The sequence below is a fragment of the Mastomys coucha genome, unplaced genomic scaffold (genome assembly GCF_008632895.1).
Source record: "Mastomys coucha isolate ucsf_1 unplaced genomic scaffold, UCSF_Mcou_1 pScaffold11, whole genome shotgun sequence".
NCBI classification, from domain to species: domain Eukaryota; kingdom Metazoa; phylum Chordata; class Mammalia; order Rodentia; family Muridae; genus Mastomys; species Mastomys coucha.
Genome location: NW_022196893.1, coordinates 33,336,494 through 33,348,034, shown reverse-complemented (window position 1 = coordinate 33,348,034; position 11,541 = coordinate 33,336,494). Strand labels below are relative to the sequence as shown.

General features: G+C 50.1%; 1 protein-coding gene across 1 annotated transcript; it reads left to right on the top strand.

The window, feature by feature from the left end:
• Positions 1-3,608: 3,608 nt before the first annotated feature.
• Krt4 (keratin 4) lies at positions 3,609-9,775 on the top strand. Its single transcript, XM_031356527.1, has 9 exons — positions 3,609-4,155; positions 5,353-5,567; positions 6,477-6,537; positions 6,934-7,029; positions 7,556-7,720; positions 7,869-7,994; positions 8,539-8,759; positions 8,980-9,014; positions 9,108-9,775. Exons 1-9 carry the CDS (start codon positions 3,667-3,669, stop codon positions 9,284-9,286), a joined length of 1,587 nt encoding a protein of 528 aa, XP_031212387.1. The 5' UTR covers positions 3,609-3,666; the 3' UTR covers positions 9,287-9,775.
• Positions 9,776-11,541: the final 1,766 nt, after the last annotated feature.

The following is an 11,541-nucleotide window of genomic DNA, read 5'->3' as shown; positions in this document are numbered from 1 at the left end:
AATAAATAAATCTTTGGGCTGAAGCGAGAGGGGAGAGCAGAGGGTGACTGGAGGGAGCAGGGAGGTCTTAAAGTCAATTCCCAACAACCAGATGAAGGCTCACAACTATCTGTACAGCTACAGTATGTACTCATATACATAAAATAAGTAAATCTTTAAAAAAACCCCAGTTCTTTTGATGGTAAAATAGGGCCTAGAAACTGAGTGATACAGTTTTATCTAGTCTGTCCGAGCTCAGAAGTAACTTTACTGACCTGGAACCTTCCCACAGGGAACTCCCAGTTGAGGGATTCGGGGGGCGGGGGATGGCAGGCCACCTGCAAGGGTGGGGCTGGTGTGCTATTGCCTGTTTCTATCTCTGTTGCCTGAAAGCTTCATCGAGTGTGCTTTGGCAATGGGAAGTGTTGAAAGCCCCTGCTGGCACATGCCAGGGGCAGGAGAGCAAGCAACTGATCCATGGATTTTTTTGGCCTTGCCTTCCTCCCAGCTCCCTGGGTCTCCTGAGCATCTCTGGTTGGCTCTGGTTCCCTCAGAGTGACTCAGGCCATGGGGCAATTGGGGTTAGGTGACCCAGTGGTGCAAGGGCACCCATTTGGCCAGCAAGAGCAAGACATTTTCCCACACTGTTCCCCAGGTTAGGGCTGACAGAGGCCCCAGCATCTGTAATCCCTAGCTGAATGGGAAGGCTTCGCCTCCTGCACTCAGAAAGCTCTGAGAAAACACACCCTCCCACTCCTGTTCCATGCCTGACAGCACCTGGCTTACTCCTCAGAGCCGGGCTTGGGCAGGTGGCCAAAGGAAGTAGGGTCACCAAGGACAGAAGCAAAAGCAAGAGCCGTGTGTGCACTGGGCTGCAGTGGGAGTGTGGGACAGGCTTTCAGTTGTCACCTCCTGGTGGACACTTGTCTTTGCTTGTGCCTGGTGTAGAAAGGAACGTTTCTTCTTTACCCCTCTTCCCACAGAAAACAATCACAACTGGGAAGTTCTTGTTTGTGTCTATGTGCAGTTTCTTATCTCCAGGGTGAGGACTCTGTGAAGCACCGGCACCTCTGATTTAATAAACTCACAGGATGTGGCTTGAGACGAGACCATTCTTTGATCTGGGTTTATCATAAGATTTGTGACTATATCAATTTGGAATTAGTTAATTGTAAGGCCCAAGACTGGCCATTGAGGACCCTGTTGCGACTTATTGAGGACCTGTTAGGACAAGGTCACATACAAACGAAGTCAGCAATTGTAGGGACAAAAGGGAGCTGAGCTGGAACATGCTGAATTCCCCAAGACTCTGCTGCTGTTGGGGTGGGTCATCAGTCATGCTGTGCATGGCTGAGAATTCTGCATGGGGTAGACCCCTGAATAATGCAGTGTCTACTCAAAGTTTAAGGTCACAAGCTTTGAGGTTATGCCTATAGCCCTGGCTTCCTAAACCCATTACTTTTGAGCTGTTGAATCTCAGGCGAGTAACACGACCTTTCTGAGCCTCAACATCTCTTTGCTAGAATGACTAAGAAGAATAAAACTGTCCCAAGAAAAACCACTGTTGTCATCCAGTATATGGCAGGCATTCTAAGAGCATTGCTTCCACCCAGAATGCACCGGGCTTCCCTCTCCTGCCTTTTGTCTGAAGGGACGGGCACATGCTTCACATAACTATCAGGGAGGTCTTCAGTCATGACTTTGTCATTTGGATGACCCCAAGCACAGAATGAAGGCACTCGTGTCATCTCTCTGAAGTTGCTCACCTCTAATCCTGGAGTCTTTTTTGTTCAGTACTTGACATGACCATCGACTGTGTCATTTCTCCCAAGTTTGGAGTATTACAGTCTCAGATACAAGACTCAGAGATGTGGCATGAATCCCCCCAGGCTTCATCCGGCAAATCCCCATCAGGGCCTTAGCACTCATGGAGGACAGAGATAAGATGTGTGCAGAGAGGAGCTCAGAACGGGGGTGGTTCTCAGAACACCCCCTCAGGTGGCCCTTGACATCTAGAGCTGTTGTTACCTTCCTGCAAGACATACCTACCCCCAGACTAGAGTAGACACACAAAGTCCTGATAGCTAGTGTACCACAGACCCCTTGAATCACAGAGATTGGCTCTAAGCTGGTACCCAGCAGACACTGGGGGTGGAGGGGCAGCACCTCCACGCTCTGCCATGCTTACCTGCTCCAGCTTTTTCTGTGTATGTCATGGGTCTAGGCTCTAGCCTCCCCAACCCTCGAGTGGGTTTACAGTGGCCATCTGGACAGTGACAGGACAGAGGTGGAAGGGAGACCTGGACTGTTGGTTGGGCTCCTGGACTATTTGGACTTTCCTGTAGCTCCATCCCTAAGGCCTGACCTGTGCTCATGCTCACCCTGAGTTCTCTGTGTATCAAGGAAGCTTTTGTGGGACATTGGTGTGATTCAGGCTGGTGGGGTTGTCCATGTGCTGGTGGTTGCTCTGGGTCATTTCTTCAGTGATGGAAGGAGGAGGAAACAGCTGTATTGGATTTCCTAGTCCCTGGACAGGATGAGAGCGGATACCTGTTGGCCTCCAGTGTACTAGGCATCTTGAATATACTGTCTTATCACCTATGCATAGTAACATGTCTTGTTTTATTTATAAAGTGAGTTGGCTGGTCTCAGAGGGGTCAGGTGACCCACCTCAGACTGCCTAGTTAGTTATCGAGAGACGAATAGACTCTGTATAGGCCAGCTGTGCTCAGATAGGAAGAATCCAAGTTCTAGGAGTCAAACTATGATTTTGCATCTCACAATCACCACCAGTCTGTCAAAGCAGTCCTCAGCATCAAGAGTGTTAGGAACCTCTTTCCAGAATTCTGGGGCCATATCAGAAAAACCAGACATGCTGTGTTCTGGGAAAGCCCTGTAAGCCCAGGGTGGCTATGGGCCTCATGGTGGAATCTCATCCAGGAGCTCCTTTGGGTCTTGGTTGGAAAGGCAACCAAGCTGGAACTGTAAGAGAAGAGCCTTCTTTCATAGATGATCAAAGGGCTAGGAACACACTGAGGATAAGAATGACGGATACAGGAGTTGATTCTGACAGCTTACCAATCGTCCAAACATGATTACCATCTCTCCTCTTGAGAGGAAAGGTAAATATTTGCATTCTTTCCAATTTACGAGTACCGCAGAGGCTGAGCTCAGGGAGCAGCTTGCACAGGTCAGGGTGTGTAGCCTGGCAATGTGCAGGCTGTGCCCTGGAACCCAGGTTCTGACAATGGTCCCTGGAACCTAGGTTCTTAGGTTCAGGGTCTGTGGCCTAAAAGTAAGGGTGTTCAGACTAGGTGTCTGTAGCAGAAGCTCCATGAGGCTGGGAAGGAAGGAGGAAGGGCAGTGGGGCCTTGCAGGGCTGAGTCAGGTGGGCCCTGATACAGGAGGCCCTGGGGCACTGGCTCAGCAAGGGATGAGACCGTAAGCTGTGCCCTCCCAGTGACTTTTCTAGGTGTGCTTAGAGACATGTTCAGCAGGTGCAAGAGAGATGGGCCGTTGCCAAAGGCCCAGCCCAGAGATACTTCGGATTTTTCCCTTTATGCCCCTGCAACCAAGCCCTGCTTTTCCAGCCCATATAAGCCACAACGGCCGAGGGTTCTGGCATTCAGGACCTGGTCCTTGCTTCACTTCTGTTCTACGCTCGTTGCAGCTTCTCCTCTCTCAGCCATGATCGCCAGGCAGTCAAGTGTTCGCGGAGCTTCCCGGGGCTTTAGCAGTGGCTCAGCTGTTGCCGGTGGAGTCAAGCGGGTGGCCTTCAGCTCAGGCTCCATGTCTGGGGGTGCAGGGCGCTGCTCCTCTGGGGGCTTCGGCAGCAGGAGTCTTTACAATCTCGGGGGTCACAAGAGTATCTCCATGAGCGTGGCTGGGTCCTGCCAAGGCGGTGGCTACGGGGGTGTCGGAGGCTTCGGTGTTGGAGGATATGGTGCTGGATTTGGTGCCGGTGGTTTTGGCGGCGGTTTTGGAGGCTCCTTCAACGGTCGAGGAGGTCCTGGTTTCCCCGTCTGTCCTGCTGGAGGTATTCAGGAAGTCACAATCAACCAGAGCCTGCTGACACCTCTTCAGGTGGAGATTGACCCAGAGATCCAGAAAATCCGCACAGCAGAGCGTGAGCAGATCAAGACCCTCAACAACAAATTTGCTTCCTTCATTGACAAGGCGAGTGAGCCTGACCTTTGCAGAGGGTGGTGGAATGAGGGTTTCTAAGCCAAGGGCCCTGGGTCTTAGCCACGAGGTCACCTCATACCTACTTCTGACTCTGGGTGAAACCCTTTGTCTCTGAGGCTGCTTGAAGAGCAGAGGAGATGGTCTTTGCTTTTTCTAGCCCAGCTTCCATTTTTTTTAGGCAAGACCTGGAGATCTTTCCTATGTAGCTCAATTGTAGCCATGCATCATGGAGTCTGGTTATTCAGAGATCTATGGCTAGGGGTCAATGTGGTGCTCTAGCCCAGGCTGTTTTGGGTCGCTGGGCATCAAGAGTTTGGTTTCTTTAGGTGTTGGAGGGAGGAGCATGAGTGGGTACAATGGCTTGAACGAGCCTGTAGTGGCTTGTGGAGGCTTTACCGTGACCCTGGGAGCACGGACTTGAGTGCCAGACTAAGAGTTCTCTGTGTTTGCTGGCTGTATTTCCTTTCATCTCAGCTTTTGAGTTCAGAAGGTGGGAGTCTTGTTGTTGGTATGCAACATGGAGATGCTCTGCCAACTGCTCCTTTGGCTGACCTGGCTAGGTGCATTACAGAGTGAAGGCTCCAGGAAGTCCTTGCCAGGATGGATTCCAGCTGAGTCTTAGAACATGCCTGGGCCATTTGTAGTTAGACTTAACTGTATACAGATTCAGGGGACAAGGCTTTCCTCTGTAGCTCATATTGGCTTCAAACTCATCATCTTCCTGCCTCAGCCTCTTGAGTGCTGGGCCACACATGTGCATCACCATGCTTAGCTTGTTTTGAAAATCTTTAGTGAATGTGTCTGTTCTTGACCATGGGTCGGTATCCCTTGAATGCAAGCACCTGCCAACTGTGTTTGTACCTTATGGTCTTATTTGATTTGTTCATTTCATAGATGCTCTTGTTCTCTAGTCCTGCATCTGGGCCGTTGGTCTGTTGTGGTTAAAAAGCTGTTGCTACTGTACCATCAACCCTATACTGTGTTCTCCAAGCTATGTGTCCCATAGACCACTATGGGCCCAGGAATATGCTTGTCATGATGGTGCCCCGGGCTTGCTATGAGGCAGTCCAAGCTGTGTGACTCTTAGATGGTTTGGCTGCCTGGCTTCCTAGGCTGGTGCTGGCCTCAGAACCCCCCTGCTGAAGCCTCTAGGTCTTACTAGGGGCCTATGTTTTTTTTTCAACACAGGTTCGGTTTTTAGAGCAGCAGAACAAGGTCCTGGAAACCAAATGGAACCTCCTCCAGCAGCAGACAACCATCACATCCCCCAGAAACCTGGATGCTTTCTTTGAGACTTACATCAATGCCTTGAGGAAGAACCTGGATACTTTGAGCAATGACAAAGGTCGCCTACAGTCAGAGCTGAAGATGATGCAGGACAGTGTGGAGGACTTCAAGACCAAGTACGTGGAGAGAGGGAGGGCTGGCTCACACCTAGGCCCCTCTTCAGTAGCTTGGGACCTCAGTTTCCGAGGAATCCAAAGCTGGTGTAGAAAGCTCCTCTAATCTGGCTTCCAAACTCAAATGGCCACATTTTTATAGGTGGAGGCCAAGTGACCACGAGTTGCCTTAATTAGTGATAGTTTTAGGTTCCTGGGTTTGCTGTGTACGAAGTGATTCAGAAATATAATGGATCAATAGTATCATTAGCCTAGTCATAGATTGGAATATAGACTGGTAAATAGCTTGGAAAGGGACAACTGAGTATTGACTAGTATGGCTTTCATAGTCTTTAATAGGGGTAGTATTCTTACCTTACAATTTGTGAGAATTGAGTGGAATGAGAAGTAGGTAGGACACACAGGAGACACACAGGGGACACACAGGGTACACACAGGGGACACACAAGGTACACACAGGGGACCACATAGGAACACACAGGGTACACACAGGGGACACACAGGGACACACAAGGGACCACGTAGGGACACACACTATGCAGTAGCTTTTCATTTGCCCTCTGTAGAATGGGGCAGAGAAAATGACCATACTCACACACCAAGAAAAGGTAACTGACCCAGAATTTAAAATCAGAACATTTAATGTGCCACAGCCTGAAGGACAGTCTTTCCAATGATCTAATCTGATCACTGCAATGAAGCTTCCCCTTATGTCTTGTCCCCTCAGCACAGTCTTTACTTTTTTAGGGCCGAGGCTGTTAGCCTCATGGGTGGAATGTTAGGTGAATATCTATGCACACTTGAGTGTTGCTATGATCTGGGCATTTCCAAACTCTCAGAGTTTGAGAAGAAGTTGTGGACCTGGGAGAAATATCTCATGGTGTTCTTTTGTCTTCCTGTCCTTACCCTCAGGTATGAAGATGAAATCAACAAGCGTACAGCAGCAGAGAATGACTTTGTTGTCCTCAAGAAAGTAAGTCAGGAAGGATGGCAGGAAGAGCTTATAGCATCCCTCCCTGTTGGAAGTGGTCCTTGGCTTAAGTCATGTGTCTGGTCTATCTCTCTGCCTGTCTTTATCTTCCTTGGCTCCATTTGGAAGTGTGTTATCAAAGGAAGTGGGGGTGAGATCTAAAAGGAAGTGATTGTGTGAGGAGAACCCACCTGGACTGTGCTCTGTCTGTGTATTCTGATGGCTTTAGAGGCAGAACACAGCAAGTGTGCATAGTGATTTTGCACAGCCTTTTAGAATGTGTAAGGGGATGTGTAAGGTGTTGATTGACATTTCTGCCCTCACTGTAATTCCTACCATCCTGTTTCTTTTCCTGCATCCTTTCATCCTCCTCCCTTTTCTCCTCCTCTACCTCCATAGGATGTGGATGCTGCCTACATGATCAAGGTGGAGTTAGAGGCCAAGATGGAAAGCCTTAAGGACGAGATCAACTTCACAAGAGTCCTCTATGAAGCGGTGAGGCCCCTGTTCTCTGGGTAGATATCTGTTAGGCTGTGGGTTGCAAGTCATAGTTCTTAACAGATTTCAACAATTTATGTCAAGGCAATGGATCCTTGGCAAGGTCTTGGCAAGGTTATGGGGAGGAAGGACTAGAGTAAAGTGAGAGATTCAGTGGAGAGTTTCTCAGAACCAGTTGTCCTCGCAGAGAGGCTTAGAGCGGGAGGTTGCACGGGGGAGAACTCATGTTGCCCTAAATGTTTCTGCTCTGATGCTTTCCATACAACATGCAGTGTACCTGGCTCATGACGCACAGAATGTTTATGGTTGGGGATTGGTAGAGACTAGAACCATTGCTTTTCTGGTGACAGCAATGTCACCAACTTTTCATCTCCCTCCTTCCCCTCCCCACTAGCACTGGGAATATCACCCCTGCCTCCATCAGACTCAATTCCCAGTCATTTCCCTGGTGATGGGAGGCTAGTGTCAGATGTCAGGGGAAAATGACTCTACTAGGGTCTGATGTGAGACATGGGCCTTGCAGGAGCTGTCTCAGATGCAGACACATGTCTCAGACACATCTGTGGTGCTGTCCATGGACAATAACCGGAACCTGGACCTGGATGGCATCATCGCGGAGGTTCGAGCCCAGTATGAGGAGATTGCTCGGAAGAGCAAGGCTGAGGTTGAGTCCTGGTACCAGATCAAGGTAGGAGTGTGAGATGAGTCCATCCTCCAGACGCCACCGACCCTCACTTCACCGGGGATTTCATGGCATCTGGTGCTACCCTTTCATATCTGTTTACCCTTACTGGCTCTGACCTACAACCTTAGAGCCCTGTTCCCTTGGGTATCAGGTCCAGCAGCTCCAGATGTCAGCTGACCAACATGGAGATAGCTTGAAGACCACCAAGAATGAGATCTCAGAACTCAACAGGATGATCCAGAGGCTGCGGGCAGAGATTGAGAACATCAAGAAGCAGGTAGGTGTGGGTACCTTTATGGAGGGAGAAGCAGATAAAGCACTGGAAAATTCTAGGCTTGTCTGTAGGGCCTCCATACATCATGATGCCGATTGCACAGCATGTCTTGTTTAATGTGGTTGTGGCAACCCAAACATAGGTCTCCTGGCTACTCTTCCCTAGCTTTTGCATATCTTTATTATTGATCTGTGAAGTTATGGGTGGGCTTGGCAGTCTTGCAGGTACATGGATGTGTTGTTGTGGCTGGAAGGAATGTAACTTACCTGCAAACCTCCAGACAGGGTTTCTCTGTGTAGCCTTGGCTGTCCTGGAATTCACTGTAGACCAGATTGGCCTCTCACAGAGATCTACCTGCCTCTGCATCTTGAGTGTGGGATTAAAGGCTTGTACCACTGTTAAAGGCAGGCTAGGAATGAGACTTTCGAGTCAAAAAAGATGAGAAGAGCAGACAGGATTCTAACATCTTAACCCAAGGAAGCTGGCCCAGGTATAAAGTTCTCTAAAGTAGGGCACTGATGTCACCCATTAATGTCCCTGTCCACAGTCCCAGACTCTGCAGGCGTCTGTGACAGATGCAGAGCAGCGTGGAGAACTGGCCCTCAAAGATGCCTACAGCAAACGCGCAGACCTGGAGACTGCACTGCAGAAGGCCAAGGAGGACCTGGCCCGGCTGCTGAAGGACTACCAGGAGCTTATGAACGTCAAGCTGGCCCTGGATGTGGAGATCGCCACCTACCGCAAGCTTCTGGAGGGCGAGGAGTGCAGGTGAGGGAGGCTTGGGTATTAGGGTCAGGACTCTGCTGGACTTCTCACTTGAGGCTTCAGTGCTGTGCTGCTGCATTCTGACCAGGACCAGCAGGTTGACAGTCAGCTGTTGACAGACCAGCTGTGGCTGGTCAAGGCTGAGATAATATCACATAACAGCTGCATGTTGAAGGAGATGGGGTTCTGTTCTGCATCCCTCATGGCTCTCTCTTCCCCACAGGATGTCTGGAGAATGCAAGAGCGCTGTGAGCATCTGTAAGTACCTTCCCCACCTGCCGTCCGTCCCTCCGGGTCTGGGTGGGGACTGCTGGCACTGAGAGTAACTGTGGGCTATGTGTCTCCTTCCAGCGGTAGTTGGTGGCAGCGCCAGCATCGGCGGCAGTGCTGGCATCGGCCTTGGCCTGGGTAGCGGTTTTTGCTCTGGTTCTGGCTCTGGAAGTGGCTTTGGATTTGGTGGTGGTGTTTACGGCAGTTCTGGTACCAAGATCACCTCTTCTGCCACCATCACCAAGAGATCTCCACGATAGGCAAGACAGGATCCTGATGGCCCTGAGCCTGGCAGGGTCTGCTGTTCCTGATATCTCCTGTGCGACCCTCACTTCACCTCCAGTCTTCCTTCCTGGTGCTCATCTTGTTAGTCTCCCCACTCTGTCTTGGCCCCTCAGTTCCAGGACGATCGTCTTGGCCATAGTGTGACCTCTGTTGTACTGGAGCCTGGTAGCTTCTTCTCAACTTGGATCAAGTGACCCTCTTGCATGGGAAGGGTGTCTGATTTCACCCCAATGGACAGAGGGGATGAAGAGCAAGAACTCCTTCTGCAGATGTACAGGCTCACTCTCGGTCCCTCTAGTCACACGGGCCTCCACCTGATCCTGGACTTCCATCTTATACAACGATGTTCATTCTCCATCACCTGGCTGCAACAGGCTCTGCCAGGTTAAGACAAGGACTGCTTGGTGTCCCTGCAACCCTGCTCCTCTCTCTACTCATCCCCAATAAAATGCTTTCGTCATTCATTCTGAGTACTTGGCTTTGTTTCCCGAGAAGAAGGCTCTAGAAGCCCATCTGCTCAGAAAATTTAGGTAAAGGTCTAAGGATCTGTCTGTTCAGATCAAGGTCATCTGCCGTTTCCTTGGGTTCCTGTTTCTAAGGTGCAAAAAGTATGGCTGCCAGAGAGGCAGGATAGGAACCCAAAGGCTGCCAAGAGGTCAGGGGAACAGATTCATGAAGACCCCAACTGTCTAAATGATGCTTGTTGTAGGACGCTGAACCTGGGATCAGCCTGGAGATGGAGTCTGGCCATACACAGGGCATCTGATAGTCTAGTGCCTTAATGTATATAGAGCATGAAGCCTGTCAAGTCACATGGCCTCAGTGTCTAGCAAGCACTCTTTAGCTCATCTTTGCTGGTACTTGGGGTCTAACCCAAGGCTCTCCACATGTGTACTCTTTGAGCTATATACCCCAGTCAGAGGCCTTCCTATTTTGTGCAGTTCCATGTTTCGGGCTAAATCCCAATGGGCCCGAAAGGCTTTCAGACACCTAACCCGAGAAAACCAACAAGGTCATGGGTGTTGGATGGAGGAGAGTAGGCACCCTCCTTCAGGGCCGGGAGGCTTGGCTCCTTTCACCACCTCCTTGAGCGAACCAGGCTTCAGCTTGCTGCTGTCCCTGAGAGGAGGAAGGGTGGAAGACAGGGAAGTGGGACGCTTCTTAATTTGAGGTGTCTCTGGAGATTCTGCTTGGGGAAGTGCTGCATGGGAGAGGACAGTTTGAGGAGAGGGCTTGGCGCAGCCTTTGAGAACTCCCTGTTTCAGTCCTAGATCTGGAACGCTGCTCTTTTCTCCTTTCCCAGGACAGATGGGTGACATAGCTCCCATCTGCAGGCTGACCCAACCCTCCCTCTTCAGGTGAAGACGTTTCCCTTGAACTCTGGCTTGATGGTACCAGTGGAGGGAAGTGGAAAGATTTTGCCCAAGCCAGGACTTACCCATGAGGCCCTCAGGCAGACCTTGAGACCACATAGGGGTTTCTCTCCCTCTGGAACAGAGCAGAGAGCTTTAATTTGGGGCTATGTTCTTGGGAGAGGTTCCTGGCCCAGAGAGATCTGTCTTTCTGGGGCCCAGCCCTGGTCTCTCCATTGTTTGTCCTGGGCTTGTTGCCCTGTGTGTCATTCGTGAGCAGGAAGCAGTTGTAACCTGTGAGCCTGTCAAGTGGATTGCATTTCTTCTCCCATTGTACCCTGCCCCTGGGAAAAGGCCCATTCAGCTTTTTTTTTTTTTTTTTGAGTTTCTGGGGGTGGGGAAGAGGAGTTAAGGGTTGAGAGAGAGGGCAAATCTGACTTTCCTACTAGAAGACCAAAGACTGCCCTAGTCCCTTCTCCTCAGGTTTCTGTTTAAGAGGAGTGTGGAAGTAACCAGTCCACGGGGGGCACTAGAGTCTGCCTGGCCTCTGCAGGGGCAGTTAATGATCTAGTCTACTGAGGCAGCTACAGATGAGATGCATGCAAGCATGTCTTAGAGTCAATGTACATGAAGAGGCAAGTGGCTGTGAGAGTCTTTGTATTTTGTTTATGTAAGATTCCTGTATTTAGTAAAAGAAGAAAGCCAAGCTGGAGTAGCGTGGTATACACTGTAATCTTTTGCTGAGGGAACTGAGGCAGAAGCATTGCTGAAAGTTCCAGGCCTGTCTGGGCTTCATGGAAAGACCTGGTGGCAACAACCACAAAACAGACAAACCCAGCACAGAAACAGACAAGCAACAACCACAAAACAGACAAACC

Bases quoted from the DNA above. Each gene is read 5' to 3' on its own strand.
- Krt4 (XM_031356527.1), top strand. From the start codon at position 3,667: ATGATCGCCAGGCAGTCAAGTGTTCGCGGAGCTTCCCGGGGCTTTAGC. The intron at 5,568-6,476 runs GTACGTGGAGAG...CCTTACCCTCAG, and splicing joins GTGGAGGACTTCAAGACCAA to GTATGAAGATGAAATCAACA. The intron at 8,760-8,979 runs GTGAGGGAGGCT...TCTTCCCCACAG, and splicing joins CTGGAGGGCGAGGAGTGCAG to GATGTCTGGAGAATGCAAGA.